The 14247-nt window shown below is 50.1% G+C and overlaps 4 protein-coding genes across 4 annotated transcripts; 2 read left to right on the top strand and 2 right to left on the bottom strand.

The window, feature by feature from the left end:
* Window positions 1-265: 265 nt before the first annotated feature.
* On the bottom strand, window positions 266-1477 carry BO79DRAFT_255596 (FAD-dependent oxidoreductase; the record flags this gene model as incomplete). Its single annotated transcript, XM_025686140.1, has 1 exon — window positions 266-1477. One exon carries the CDS (start codon window positions 1475-1477, stop codon window positions 266-268), a length of 1212 nt encoding a protein of 403 aa, XP_025539233.1.
* A 240-nt stretch (window positions 1478-1717) lies between these two features.
* Window positions 1718-3738, bottom strand: BO79DRAFT_287858 (M48 family metallopeptidase). Its single transcript, XM_025688632.1, has 9 exons — window positions 3298-3738; window positions 2995-3236; window positions 2679-2919; window positions 2601-2625; window positions 2506-2551; window positions 2385-2448; window positions 2299-2330; window positions 2187-2245; window positions 1718-2122 (listed from the first exon to the last, which is right to left on the bottom strand). Exons 1-9 carry the CDS (start codon window positions 3652-3654, stop codon window positions 1968-1970), a joined length of 1221 nt encoding a protein of 406 aa, XP_025539232.1. The 5' UTR covers window positions 3655-3738; the 3' UTR covers window positions 1718-1967.
* A 5237-nt stretch (window positions 3739-8975) lies between these two features.
* BO79DRAFT_148661 (Zn(II)2Cys6 transcription factor) lies at window positions 8976-11210 on the top strand (the record flags this gene model as incomplete). The annotated part of the gene is made up of 3 exons (XM_025678553.1): window positions 8976-9126; window positions 9194-9394; window positions 9457-11210. The coding sequence occupies 3 exons, from the start codon at window positions 8976-8978 to the stop codon at window positions 11208-11210; spliced, it is 2106 nt and encodes a 701-aa protein (XP_025539231.1).
* A 1082-nt stretch (window positions 11211-12292) lies between these two features.
* BO79DRAFT_266608 (uncharacterized protein) lies at window positions 12293-13565 on the top strand (the record flags this gene model as incomplete). Its single annotated transcript, XM_025686985.1, has 2 exons — window positions 12293-13343; window positions 13406-13565. The coding sequence occupies 2 exons, from the start codon at window positions 12293-12295 to the stop codon at window positions 13495-13497; spliced, it is 1143 nt and encodes a 380-aa protein (XP_025539230.1). The 3' UTR covers window positions 13498-13565.
* Window positions 13566-14247: the final 682 nt, after the last annotated feature.

The raw sequence follows: 14247 nt of genomic DNA, 5'->3' as shown, positions 1-14247 counted from the left end.
CTGGCCACTGGAAGCAGATGGGAAGATACCCAAGATATTTTCCACATAAGTAGATATTATTAAACGCTAGCCTGTATTGGGTAAAGTTCAGGCTTCTGGCCGTAAAGGCCACAGTATCTTGGCCAAATACCACGCCCTTCCATATTATTTCCCTCTCTCCAGACTTACTCCGCACGCCTCTCCAACATTTCCACAGGATGACTGACCTCTCACCCTCCGCACCACCCAACAAGCACTCGATAAGACATCTCGAGCAATATTCACACTACGACAACTCAACACTCTCACACTCCTCCAGCGGCTTAAGATTAAACGCCTTATACCCGCCCTGCCAACTCAACCCGACCCTGTCGCGCGCATACTGCCTCATCTCCTCCTCATACCTCGCAACAACATCCCCTCCACCCACCTCCCTCGCCTCGACAATCCTCTCAACCAGAACCGCCGCATCCCTCAACGCCGTATTCACCCCCTGCCCACCCGTCGGCGGCATAACATGAACCGCATCCCCAAGCAGCGTGACCCTCAAATCCGTCTCCCAAGCCGGCACATCCGGCCTCACAGACGCCATCCTCAGCGTTGAAGTCTGCTCAGCATCCTGCTCCTCCAGCAAAACCCTCACCGACGGATGCCAATCCCTCGACAACTCCATCGACAACCTCGCCGACTCCTCTCCATTCAACCTGAGGACCTTCTCATCCTCCATACCCACAACATCCCGATGAACAAGCAACACCCAATACAAATAATCCTCCGGCAACTTAATCCCCCCTCCAACATCACCCTGCGGCATCCTCATCGGCTCAAACAACAACGTCTTCGGCGCCTCCTCCCTCAAATCCTTCGCCAACGACATCCCCCTCCTCGCCAACTCATTCAACCGCCCCTCCACATCCCCCGTGATCCCCGTCTTCCCATAAATCATCCTCATCCCCGTATCCACAAACGGATACCACGGCACCAACTGCCTTCTAACTCGCGACCTCGCTCCATCCGCACCAACGAGCAACCCTCCCGTCGCGGAACTCCCATCCGCAAAATGCGCAACTACACATTCATCCCTCACCTCATACCGCTCGAAACGCTTCCCGAACTGCACATTCTCCTCCCCAAGACCCTGCAGAAGGACCTCGCGCATCGTCCCCCGATCCACAGTGTACGGTCTGGCTCCGTGGATCCCGAGCGGTGGTCCACCGCTACCCGCGGGGAGGGGCGCCCCGGTCAGTGCGTCGAGTCGGACACCTACGCCTGGGAGACCGTCGTCCAGGGCAGCGGTTTTCTCGAACAAGGACCATATTTCGGGGACGAGGAGGGTGTGGAGGTTCTCTTGCATGACGCGTAGTCTGTAGCCTTGGGCGCGGAAGTCTTGCTTTGCGTCTCGTTCGAAGACGGTGAATGGGATGTTGTGCTTGCGGAGGCCTTGAGCGAGGGCGAGGCCGCCCAGGCCGCCGCCGGCGATTAGGACGCGGTTGGTCATGGTTTGGGGGGTTTCGGGTGAGTTTATTGTAGATGTAGTAGTAGACATCAATAAGTAGAGATGTAGATGATAGAGAAAGTAGAGTATCGTATGGCTGGTCTATAGGTAGGTAGGTACATGAGGATCTATATACAGTAGGCATGGTTTAGCGTCGGTGGTTCATTGCGCCCGACTCGCCGATCAAGCGTAGACGGCGCTGTGGCTCCGATTGACCGTCTTACAGGGATGAGGTATCAGGATCTCGTTAGTCCGTTTAGGAGCTAGTGTTTGATACATGGCATGACTCAAAGCTGAAGAGTTCCCAAAGAGATTTGATGCAAGCAGAGTGGAGTATCCCGAGAGAAATCACCGCGAGACAGGTATATAGATACATGCTAAATCGCTCATATTACGCTATGCCTTGTGCGGATCCGATCGACAGTATCAGGATGAAAGGATCCAAGGACAGGATTTCATCATCGTATTACAGTTAGTTTACCCCGAGGGAATTTCAGAAGAAGTATTCGCCGTCAGAGCTATCATCAGGCTGGATTTGTTCATGATGGCCTCTGCCATGGTGACCACCTCTCGGGTGATGGCTTCTGATAGGGGGGGCTCTCTCCTGGGGACCTGCGTAGTGGTCGATTGCGTCGGTGAATTCAGGGACTGAATTGGGGATGTTGTTAGTATGTTGTAGCTGCAGTTCGGTGGGTGTTGGCTGGGTGCTCACTGTAGCCTCTGACCATATGGCATCCGCTGTTTTCGTACAGGGATTCGGCTTTGTATAGCCTGTGATTTTGTTAGCTTGGTTGAATAGTGGGTTAGATAGTCTGGTATATTACCTTTCGCTCATTGATTGCATGCGGTTGAAATGCTTTGACGTCGTTAGTTACATCGACCAGTGGATTGGGTTATTGGACTATCTCACCGATGGATGTGTTGACATGAACTCAGGCACACGAACTCTTTCACTCTTGTGCATGTGGTCCCAGCTGGTACTTTTTAGCTTAAAGAACAAGGATATATGCAGATCGAGAGTGTTTACTTACAAGTCAACTACGGCACGAGGGTTGTAACAAGCCTTGGCCATCAGCACTATAAAGGATTAGTAGGACATTACGAATGAATGACAAGCATGTCATACTCAGCCCGATGTTGTCTGCCTCAGCCTTGCATACATGTCAGTTGAAGTTTATGTAGCCATACGCCGTGAGTCACATACCTCCTGCACTCGCGTGTTCGGCAAATTGACAGTCCAATTCAACATCTGGGACGCGAAATGTCCGAGACTGCCAAACATATATACCAGCCCATAGGTCAGAATGACACTAGGAACAGAATGGCTCATCCGTTCAGCCTGGTGATGGGCCAGCACATGAGCGATTTCATGGCCCAATACCGCCGCAAGACCATCAGCATTTCCGCAAACCGGCAATATGCCAGTATACACGAATACCTTTCCACTGTAGGATATACCCATCAGCCAAACAATCCCAAGATTGTAGTGTATGATTTCCAAAGGTAGTCGAATGCCTTACTTCGGAAGGACAAATGCGTTCTGCTCCGACATATCGTTGATAACGTGCACCTCCCATTTCGTGTCTTGTACGGGTGTATGAGCGATCAGCCGCTCGAAGACTCGGGTCACTTCTTCGGAGATATGATGCCAGGGAGGTAGGACCAAGCCTTCAGCTCTGTTCATGATTGCATGGTATTCGTGGTCTCCCATCTGTTTCTCGAGCTCGTCGGAGACACAGTTGAATCGAGTGCGGCCCGTCAGCTAAGGACGTAGAACATTAGCTTTGCATATGGAATATGGCTATGGAGTATGAGCAACGCACCTCCACAGTCTCCAAGTTATAGACATAGAAGCTTCCTCCGACGGCAATGAGTACAAGCCAGAGCTGCAAATGCTCGCCATCTTGGAGTCTGGGAAACTGCGGTTCTTCGAATCGATTATACTTCGCACGGCTGCGGGCGGACTTGGAGAAAAGCCGGGACTGTGATTGACGAGAAAGGAGTCTCGAAGGCAGAAAGGCCGTTGAAGAGGTCCCACGAGTTCTTGACGAAAGACGTCGGATTAGAGGTGTGGAGCGAGGAATGTGAGAGGGGATGCGGGTAGAGTGGAGGAGCGAAGCAGCCGTGGCCGACTGGGGCGATGCGCGGAAGAACGCGCGCACTATCGGGAGACGAAACATGACAGTCTGTTTCGCATGGTATGCGACAGGATATGAAGAAGGAGTAAATTCCGCCCAGATGGCTGGAGGACTGCGAAAACAAAGGCCAGCATTTTTGCGCAGTCGTCGGTGCCCTTAGCTGCATGCGATAGGTAAGCATCGGTCTCCGCGCTGGCCAATGAGCGGTGGGCAATTCTGGAGGCACAGCATGCGGCTGCAGGGCCGTGTGAATGAGTGAAGATGATTTAACTAGGAACTGAATGATAAGATAGACATTACAGTAAGTTCGCTGTGGGATTTCAGAACAAAGTAGTGTGTTGTTATTTGTTGTGGTGACATCATCGCATCATTGCAGCACCGAACCGGATCCGAAATATATACTTACCCTAACATATTGTCTCGGGTAGTAGTAGGAGCACTCCCCATGAACTTTGGATTGATGACATTAGTAGTAACATTTACTTTGTAACTAGTAGTCAAGTTGATAATGTGATTTAGCAGTATACACCCCCGAGTATACAAATTATACATGTTGACAATAGCGATAAATTTAGCAACCATCTCATGGCATATGCATCACCTGCTCAAGCATCAAATAACCGCCGAAATCTGAGAGAGCCAAGTCCAAGCTACTAGCTAATAATCTCCAGAGTCCGTCTGCATGCCATTTTTCGAATTTACTTCAAGTTAATTATAGCATCAACCACAGTTGTCAGGCACCCAAACGCCCTAACATCCAACGGCCGGAACAGCAACCGTAGAACCTCTACAACGAACTCATAGCCAATCGTGACCACCTCACTCTCCCAAGATAAAACATCTCTCTCTCTAGATGACACATTATACAGCCTAACTAATACCCACAACCACCAACTCACAAGAGTTATCCTTAGCTAAAAGCCCTCCAACAAAGACAACGACCCATCCAGCCGGATCCCCCCAGCGCCTAACATCCATTCAATCCCGCCACAATCTGCCCACCGATCTATATGCTACAAAGAATGTAGCAAGTCCAATCCAGCCTTACCAGACACATCGACACATCCAATACCAATGAATCATCCCGGCGGCTACATGCAGAGCGTTAAACTTGTGGATCTGATGAAAAGCTCGGCAAGCGAGGCTGAAGCAATAGCGGCATCAAGATATGCAGGCTATTTCTGGAAACGAAATTAAGACATGAACTATTAATTGATGAAGGTTTATCCCGAGAGATGCTTATCCGGTAGTGTATAGTATGATCTCATGCATGCGTCTTTAGATGTTTAGTCTGGAGTGAAGGAAGGAAAGCTATTCTTAGATTGCCATGCCATGCCATGCCATGCCTTACCCCTCATTTAGACGCCGGGGAGGGTCGATGGGGACATGGCGGCGGCTACTATGTACATCTGATTTGAGTGGGTGGGTGTGATCTGATACTAGCAGATAATATGATTGGAAGATGACTGGGTTTCTATTTTGGGAGTTTACTAGATACTTTCGTTCATGCTACTATCTAGGGTTGGATGGATAGATGGGAGATCTGGATCGGATCCGGGCCGCTGGACGGTAGAACTGTAATGGAGGTGTTCTTTTCTTTTCTTTTCTTTGATTTTAGCTTGTTGATCCACTAGATTGTGCTTACCCGCCGAGTCTACTTTTGGGGATTTAGTTTGCTGGATGATTGGTTACTTTATGTTGGTTTATCTATATTTATGTTGATTGTGAATATGGAACCCCGGCTAAGTTCATCCGCGGTGTCATGCTTCGTTGCCAGAAATAGTATCAATTGTATAGAACTGCAAGGGAATGTGGGGGGTCTTGTGAGATGGGAGCACATGGCAATGAGGGTAGGAAATAGGATGGCGATGATGATGCAACTCAGATGATAGTATTGTTGGGTGTTAGGTGGTTGAAGCAATTTGTTCCGTTTATGGCCCTCGCTCTGAGATTGACTCGCATGCGTAGATAGAACTAGGCTGCATATGTTCGAAATACTTTCATAATTTGGTTGCTTTACTCCTGCTATTTACTGAAAACTCTACCTACATTTGGTCGATTGTAAATTTATTCTGATATGTGTTCCGGATCCAGTAAGTAGAAAACCTTCTTTTGGACAGCGTGGCCATAGGTTATTCAAGTCTATGCTAGATGTGCAATGTATAGTTTAGCCACTGCACATCGAGGTAAGCGTCTGTCAAGCGAGAACACCAGACAATCATGTTTGCGCTTTATTTGCCTCGCACGGATCAATAGAGCCAGGTCTCTGGTAGTTAGCGAGATCCATCGCCAAGGTAGAACCAAAGCAATGCACAATTTGGCGCCACCACCCAACAAATCCAGCAGCGGCAATGAAGAGCAGACTAAATTTCCCAAACAGGAAACTCTACGAATCCAGGTAGTTTGGCGTCACGCCAAATTTTGAGAAAAGCAAGCATAGTAACAGTCGTGGAACCCCACTTGGAGGGCACAACTAACTCCATCGCACAGAGTGGATTGTTAACGGTGTATAACTGCTTCTCGGAGATATTCGATGAAATGACCATAATTTGCCGACGACACGAAAAGCGCGGTGAGTGGACATACTAACCCAACTGAGAAAGAGAAGGAGACGTAGCCCAGGTGACTCGGTGTGATAACTGCACAGACTGCATGCCAGGCACGCTGCAAGCACCTGACTTGCCGGGGTTGGGTTGGATTTGGGACCATGCAGTGATCTGCATCGGGGAAGCACACCAGCCAGAGAATTGGCGCTGTTCGCAAGTTCCTGCGCTTGCGATGCAGTAAATTGCGCACGTAAATTGGCGAGCAGCGAAAAGTACACTCCTAGCGTCAACGTGGCTAGTGAACAGGGGAGATGCATAAATTTGGATGTTAGTAAAGGTATGGTGATGATCTCATAGATTTAGGATAGAGGGGTACAAGCACTACTAGCATCGAGTCGACTCGAGGAATTGCAACGGGGGTGGCACGTCCTTCATTGGCGTGCCGCTCGTAAAAGCCGGCGCCAAGTGATTATACGACTGGGAGCTTTGATTTGTTGCGGGAGAACTTTGATGACCGGGAAAAAGGGACGCTAAACGCTAGCCTGCAGCTGCAGGAATGTGATAAGAAATGGCAGGCGCGCATCGTGATAACCAAGCTAGCACGGGAGTCGGTGGCCGTAACTCGCTTCCGACATCTGCCCACTCGGTCTGTGCTGATCGAGTCTGTCAGATGGAGGTGTGCATCAAATTAATTTCTCAAGAAGGAGAGAATGAAGCTGTCCTGGCTAGCATGGTAGAGATATTTATTTTGCCGAGAGACGGATCTTCCGTATACTGAGTATTAGGTGAACGATGTTTTTGACTGATACAACACAATGGGCGCAAAATTCTAGCGACAGCGCACGTTCGTTGCCGAATGTGACAAGAAGTGTGACTGGGAAGCATGGTTGCAGAGGCAGCCAAAGTTAAATTTTTAGTGCCCAGTTGATGATTGCTCTCCACTCTTAGTCCCGCTGTCAGATCTTCGCGCGGACCATGGATCATGGGACGGTCCAGGACCGAGTCATGGCCTTGCCTAATTATTCCGACCACAAGCTAATTATGGCCGAGCTGGTTGTGGATAATCCGACAGACAGAGTGGACGATAAGAATAGTCTTTCATTTAGCGCTGGAAGTTGAGGGGATTGCTTCTCCTGGGCGGTTAAAATGAACAATAATAACAAAAACCCAATACAGACAGCCAACCACATCCAGTCAAGCAGGGTCTTGGCCTGAATCGCGAGGTTAGCGGCATCTGGTCACATCTTGGCAGAGGGATGTCACTGGTTGGCACTGGTTGCACGGGGCACTTCAGGCCCGACCCACTGCAGCCCGGTTGGCTGCGGGTTTCCCGCTCTGCAAGCAACCATGTCGGGGGCGGCCAATCCCCGGCCAGTAAGGGAAGCTTGGCTCATCCGCACTAAATTAGCTACTGTTTACTACTGTAGGTGCTGGACTGCCACTTGCGACTGAATCCCCCGCATCGCATTTGACTCTCGACGAGCTCACCACCACCCACTTGCCGCCCGGCACACTGATTGGCACCGATGGCACAAGACCCTTGTTCACCAGACAGGGTTGGAATCCCACTTCCCTCGAGCACCTCTTGCCAGTCCGCATTAGCCGGTTGGGTTGGCAATGTGCCTGGCATTTTGCTCTCCTCCCCCCACTCTCCTCAACGGTTGTACTCCCCTCCTCTATGTAGTCATCCACCACCTCCTCTGTCTCCTCCATCAGCGTACCTACTAAGAAGGTGGATACTGATTATGCATTTTCCAGATCGGGTGAAAGTCACTCCCACTACGAAGTAGTACCATGACCGAATACATCCATCATGCATTGCTTGCGTGCCTAAGGCCTGCGATTGGCCGACGGGGTTACTTGGTTATCATTCCCACCTCCCAGATTGCGCGACGGGTACCACTTACTCAGTTACCATTGTCTCTGTAGCCACGAGTGAGGCCTTTCTACAGCATTGCAGAAACACTGTAGCACCCGAGTGCAGCACTCCGAAGTGGTACTCGAATCCTTGGGTCACCAGGATTGACTGGACGATCGTAGTACAGATGATCCCTCTAGAGGCAGATATCGCGATAGAGGGACCACCAAAAAAAGAAACAGAGAAGGCCAATGAACCTCAGCCCGTCCACCGATCTGCCCCGTGCGAGATTGGTCTTTGGGCAGGCAATTGCGACAGCTTCCATGCCAATCAATTCCCCAGCCGCACAGTGCTCTCTCCCGGCCGCATCCAATCAGTGGCACGGATAGGCTGCATACGCGCCAGGTTGAAGAGCGCGAGAACAAAAAGTGTAAAATGCGCTCGCAAATCTCCAAAATTAGCCCAGGCTGACTAGCAGTTCCTTGTCCGTGCATGAAGGGATCTCCACTTGCTCTCAGGGATTGCTCTCTTTCCCTCCCCCCCCGCCGCCAATCCCTCGCCGGCTTTCCCACCACCACAATTTCCCCGATCCTGTTCGACCTGCACTCGGCTGTCGGCCAGGATCTAAAATAGAAACATCATGGCCTGTCTGTCAGAGCTCAACCCACGTTTTAAAGCTTCTTCGATCCCCGCTGTCATGCTCGAATCTGGAATCACTGTCACCAAGCGTTGTTATCTCCCTTTCGCCTCATCCTCCGCCACCGCGCCTTTCGTTCTCTTCTTCTACTTAATTAGATAGCAAAGGCTGCCGGTTCAGCTTTGCCCCTCCTTAATACTCCTGATATCCATTTATCAGCTCGCCAGACGACTGTGTCCTGTCTCTTACGACGACTTTATACTGCATATCTATCGGTGTTTTTATATCTCTGCTTAGTACGATATCATATCTCGACTTCAAAATGCCTGCCGCAGCAAAGAAGAGGTCGACTCCCGTCCGGATCTCGCCAGTCAAGTCCGAAGAGTGTTCGCAGTCGCCGTCAGCCAGTGAGGGTACCTCCACGGGGTCTTCAGACAAGAACCAGCTCAAGTTACACAAGCGATCTCGCTCTGGTATGTTATATCGTTGACAGTTACTTGACCCTTAGTGGATCTAACCAACACTTGTCTACTTAATTAGGTTGCTTCACATGCCGCCTGCGCCGAAAAAAGTGTGATGAGAAGCATCCCTCCTGCGGAGCCTGTGTAAATCTGTGTGTGAAATGCGAATACAAACGCCCTATCTGGTGGGGAAACGCAGAGCAACGGAGGATCCAGAAGGAACGCATCAAGAACAAGATCAAGCAGACCAAGATGCATGAGCGCAATGGGGCTCTGACAGGTATGTATTTGCTATTGGGACATGATCGTTTCCCCTCTGACAGGCTATCGTGCTGCACTCAGATTCCGCCGCTCGTACTCGCAGCATGGCTGTACCTTCCCCAACTTCTCCGGAATACGAATTTGGTCGCCCTGCCTTTCCAGAGCAGTACGATATCTTCGCTTCACACCTTCCCACCCCGGCCATGAACCAACCCATCTATGCCCCGACCCACCCCTATGAGATCGATGTGAAGACCGAAAGACATACCTTTGTCAATGATGTCCCCTTGCGCCACGACTCTTGCAGCTCAACCTTTAGCACCTTTGCGCCGCCGCAGTTGAATGCCCCGCTTCCGACTTTCCCCAGTGAAGACTGGTTCCACGACGAGTACTTCGCTCAAGTGCCTGCCCTGCCTGGAATCGACCCGGCGCTGTGTGAACAGAGTATCGGCCAGACGTACGCCATGCTTCAGTCCAATATCCCCGTTAGCGACCATGACCGGCCACTTCTCGACCACTTCATTCACAATGTCTTGCGCATCATCTTTCCCGTCTTGGAGGCACACCAGCGTGGACACCTCCGAGCCCAAGCCATCCTGCAAGCTTTGGAGACGAACAAGTGCTACCTCCACTGCTGTCTGAGTGTTGCTGCCATCCACCTCAAGACTACGGAAGGACTCGTTGGGGAACAGATCGACCACGACATCATGCGCAATCGCTTCGAGGCTGTTTCGCAATTGTGCCTGGCATTGGGCGAAGACACCAACCACGAGGAGATCCTGGATGCGACGCTAGCCATGATCTTCTTCCACTGCTCCGTGGGCCCGGCGGATGATTACCTACCGGACATTCCGTGGTTCGAGCACTTCCAGGCTGCCTCCAATCTTGTGCATCGGCTTGGGCTTCCGACGGCAGTTCCCGCCTGCGGGAACCCGTACATGCTACCCCCCTTCACCATGACTCTGGCATCGTGGATTGACATTCTAGGATCGACCATGCACGGCAAGACTCCGGAATTCGCACACACCTACCGTGCCAAGCACCTCAGCGGCTCGTCTCTGGGGCTCCGCGAGCTCATGGGCTGCGACGACCGTGTCATGTACCTGATTTCGGAGATCACCTGTCTGGACGCACTCAAGAGAGACGGCAGAATCGATGAGATGGGCGTGTGTTCGCATGTTTCAGCTCTGGGACAGCAACTAGAGTTCACCGAACCCGTGAATCAGACGCTCGAAAGCCCATTCCTACCGAACGGAGCCTTTTCTCCCGAGATCCTCACCAAGAACATCACGGCCGCTTTCCGCCTCGCCGCAAGGATCTACTTATGCAGTCTAGTTCCCGGGTTTGACCGAAACCAACCGAGCACCGTCAATCTGGTCGCTGCCGTCGCCAATGTTCTCTATGTCATTCCTTCTGGACCTGAAGGCTTCGATCGCTCGCTCGTTTGGCCGATTCTGATCGCCGGAGCATACTCAGCACCCGATAGCCACTTCCGCACCGTCCTCGCCGATCGAGCTGCTGCTCTTGGCGAGCATGCCGAACTCGGTAGCTTTGGCCGTATGTACCGCGTCCTGAAGGAGGTATGGCGTGTGTCTGATGAGTCCATCGAACCCGTCGAGCCGGTCGAGACCGTCGAACCTGTCGAATCTGCTTCTGCCCCAGAAGAGCGACGGTCCTCGTCCGCCTCCTCATCCTCCGACGCGCCTGTGAAGGCTGAGGGCTCTGAGTCTCCCAAGGAGAGCCTCGTGCCATGGGGAGCGAAGGAAATGAAAAAGCCATTCCTACACTGGCGCGAGATCATGCAACAGAATGGCTGGGACTACCTTCTTCTCTAATTTCAACAATTCTTTTTCCTTGATTGCATTTTATGCGCATCTGTTAATATCCCTTGAAGGGACCGATCATACAAGCTGGCTTGGATATTGCATAACCAACCTGGAGATTCGCGGATTTGGTCCTGCCAGGGTGACAAGCACGAACGATTCGATCAGGCAACGCGACTGGATATCGTCCCGGGCTTCCTTCCTGAGGAGGCCCTTCTGCCTGCTTGCAATTCTGTTTTCTCACTTTTCCGGCAAAAGTCCAGCCCCTATAGACACTATTGGTTCGGACCAGAACTTTTGGCTCTCCGTTTTATTCTTTCGCTACGATATACCCGGCTGTCTCGTATCCGCAGGCCGGAGCGATGACATGCCATGTCTTTTCTCATGAGGTGGAGCGGGAATAACCGCACGGCGCTGACAGTCATATCCCATACCCCTTGGCCGGCGCATTGGAGCAGGAGTTTGGTTGTTTTCGCCTGACAAATATTACAAATCCATATATGTTGATGTCCTCATGTTTGGTATGATTTATTGATTGCATGTGTTGCTGATACATTGTATCTTGCTTTGTTTGGGATTGGTTAGTTGTATGATCAGATCATATGTCTTGGTTCGAAAACAAAAATTGTCACTCCTTATACCCCAGATGATTCAGTCTTAAGCCTGATTTATGAGTAATGCTGCCTTAGACTCGGAGATATATGCGATGTGCTCTTTGTCGCTTCATGAAAGAAGCCTACTCATTTGACAATCCCTTCAGCTCACTCTGTTTACAGTACTCAACATCACCCTAGGATGAAGTTTAAGATACGCTAATTCGACAAATAAAACATGGGTCTATCATCATAAATTTCTCGGATGTCGAACAGACCCAAGAAGCAAAAATAACCGACTAGCATACATCTTGCACGTGACTTGCACTTGTTGGGTATCGCCATTCCCCTGATGCGCTGGCTCTTGTATCCATCATTTCACGCCAAGACGTCTTGAACGAATATACTCATTAAAAAACCCTCCTCTCATCGTTGAGTGCTTCAAGATCAGTGCAATAAAAAATATCTTCCAAATTATTCTTCCTCAATGACTCTTGCAAGATGCTGTCATATCTCTGGCGATTTTTTTCGCCAGCATTGACTGCACTGCGCTACTTCGGCTATCTTGGTTATCGCGCATTCGGCTTCTTATCTCATATATTTCCGCTATCTATCAGTTATCACCCGCCCCAATCCGGAAAACCTGATGATCTTGAGGCGGCTAGCCATCCGGCTGGTGATGATACCTCAACATCGCAGTGCGACACGTACATTTTACAATTGTACCCTCAACACGACTTGGAAGTCATAGAGGATGGATCGTCTTCTCAGGTCTACAAAGTGAATGATCACATAGTTCTCAAATCACCCTTATTATATGTACCACCTGAAAACAATGCCTCTGAGCGCGCCCACCGACACTACGCCTCAAACACCCTCTCTCAAATGAACCAATTACAAAACGAACGAACTGTCCTACAACTACTTCAGAACCAACCATACCCTCACATCATAGAACCAATCGACACCCACTATCCAGAGGGTATCTACCTCCGCAAATACCACCCACTATCCGAGGATAAATTGCCCCCTCAACGCCAACGAATTCGCTGGTACCGCGATCTCACTCATGCACTATGCCATATCCACAGCCTTGGCATCGTGTACGCAGATGTTCAGATGGACAGTATTTCTCTAGATGACCATGACCGTGTGATTCTCTCTGACTTTAGCGCTTCTAGCCCTATTGGTGCGCCAAATGAAGTTTCTCCGATAAACGGCCCTTCGCGGACTTTATCTGAAAAAACAGATATGTTCGCTATGGGGTCGTTGATATATCAAATGGAACATGGTGTCAAGCCTGAACTGTCTGTGGACAGTCATGGTACGCTAGTCCTGCCGGGTATACACACCGGCCGGCCTATGCTTGATAGTATTATTCGAGATGCCTGGTTGGGGGGTTATGGCTGTACCAAGGAGATGTTGGAGCGGATTGAGGCTATTGATTCTATCGGTGATGATTCTGCTCAGGATCTTCAAAGTCAATCTATGTCAACACGAGAACTGAGGATTCAAGTCCGAGAGTGGAGGGAGGGTCGTGAGGATAAATTCGGTGAGTCATGTATCCTGGTAATTACCTCACCTGACCATTTAGATTATTAACAAGATCTATAGGCTGTGTTCTCGATGGTGTACCCTCCGAAGACCAACTACAGAGTCTAGCTGACCGGCATGCATTGGATAGAGGTGCAGGATTACGATTCTGATTATCGAGACATACTCTTGTAGATAAGATAACAGTAGATACGTATATCACAATAAGTCATGGTTCAACGGTCTAAGAGCTTAGACGCACAATGCAAGAGAATAAGCCCCAATGAGTCAGTCCATTTTTCTCCTCTTTTCGTCCTCTCGCCTTTAAAAATCGCCGAGAGTAGTAGTCATCTTTCCGACCTTTCAACCATACCCGAAAGTGGGAGAATAGGGTGTAGAGTTGACTAGAGGGATTGATCTCCCTTAGCTGTCTAGTGCACGCAATTCGGTTTGACAGTCAAGAGAGGGTCGATAGATGAGAGCGTTAGGCGGCGACGTCTGTCAAGATCGGTACTAATACCTACCTCTGTTTGTACCTATCAGTTGAGGCGGACTGTTCAGCTGACGGGATGAAAGTTATTTCGAGAGCTGGGCGTGATTTGGGGATTGACTTGTGAGGGGGGTGTGTGTGCACGACTTGACATGACAATATGAAGAAGGAAGCTGGGTATTAGCCTTGAGTAGTTGAGGGGATATGTCATGCCTTTCTATGTGTATGTCTCTTGGAACTGGTTCTTGATTTGTAGATAGAATGTGAGCAGAGAAATACTGCCATTGCTTTATTGCATGTAATAATTGTATGCTCAATTGGATTGTAGCCCATTACCAGTAGTGGGCTAGAAGAAAGTGAGAAGTCAAATACTGGGTTCGCCTTCAATCGAGAAACGACTGATTCTGACTTCTAAGGTGCTCGCTCCTGGTGG

This window comes from Aspergillus costaricaensis (assembly GCF_003184835.1).
Source record: "Aspergillus costaricaensis CBS 115574 unplaced genomic scaffold BO79scaffold_17, whole genome shotgun sequence".
Classification (NCBI taxonomy): Eukaryota; Fungi; Ascomycota; class Eurotiomycetes; order Eurotiales; family Aspergillaceae; genus Aspergillus; species Aspergillus costaricensis.
Note: the sequence above shows the minus strand (reverse complement) of the source record. Positions and strands in the feature narration are given on the sequence as shown.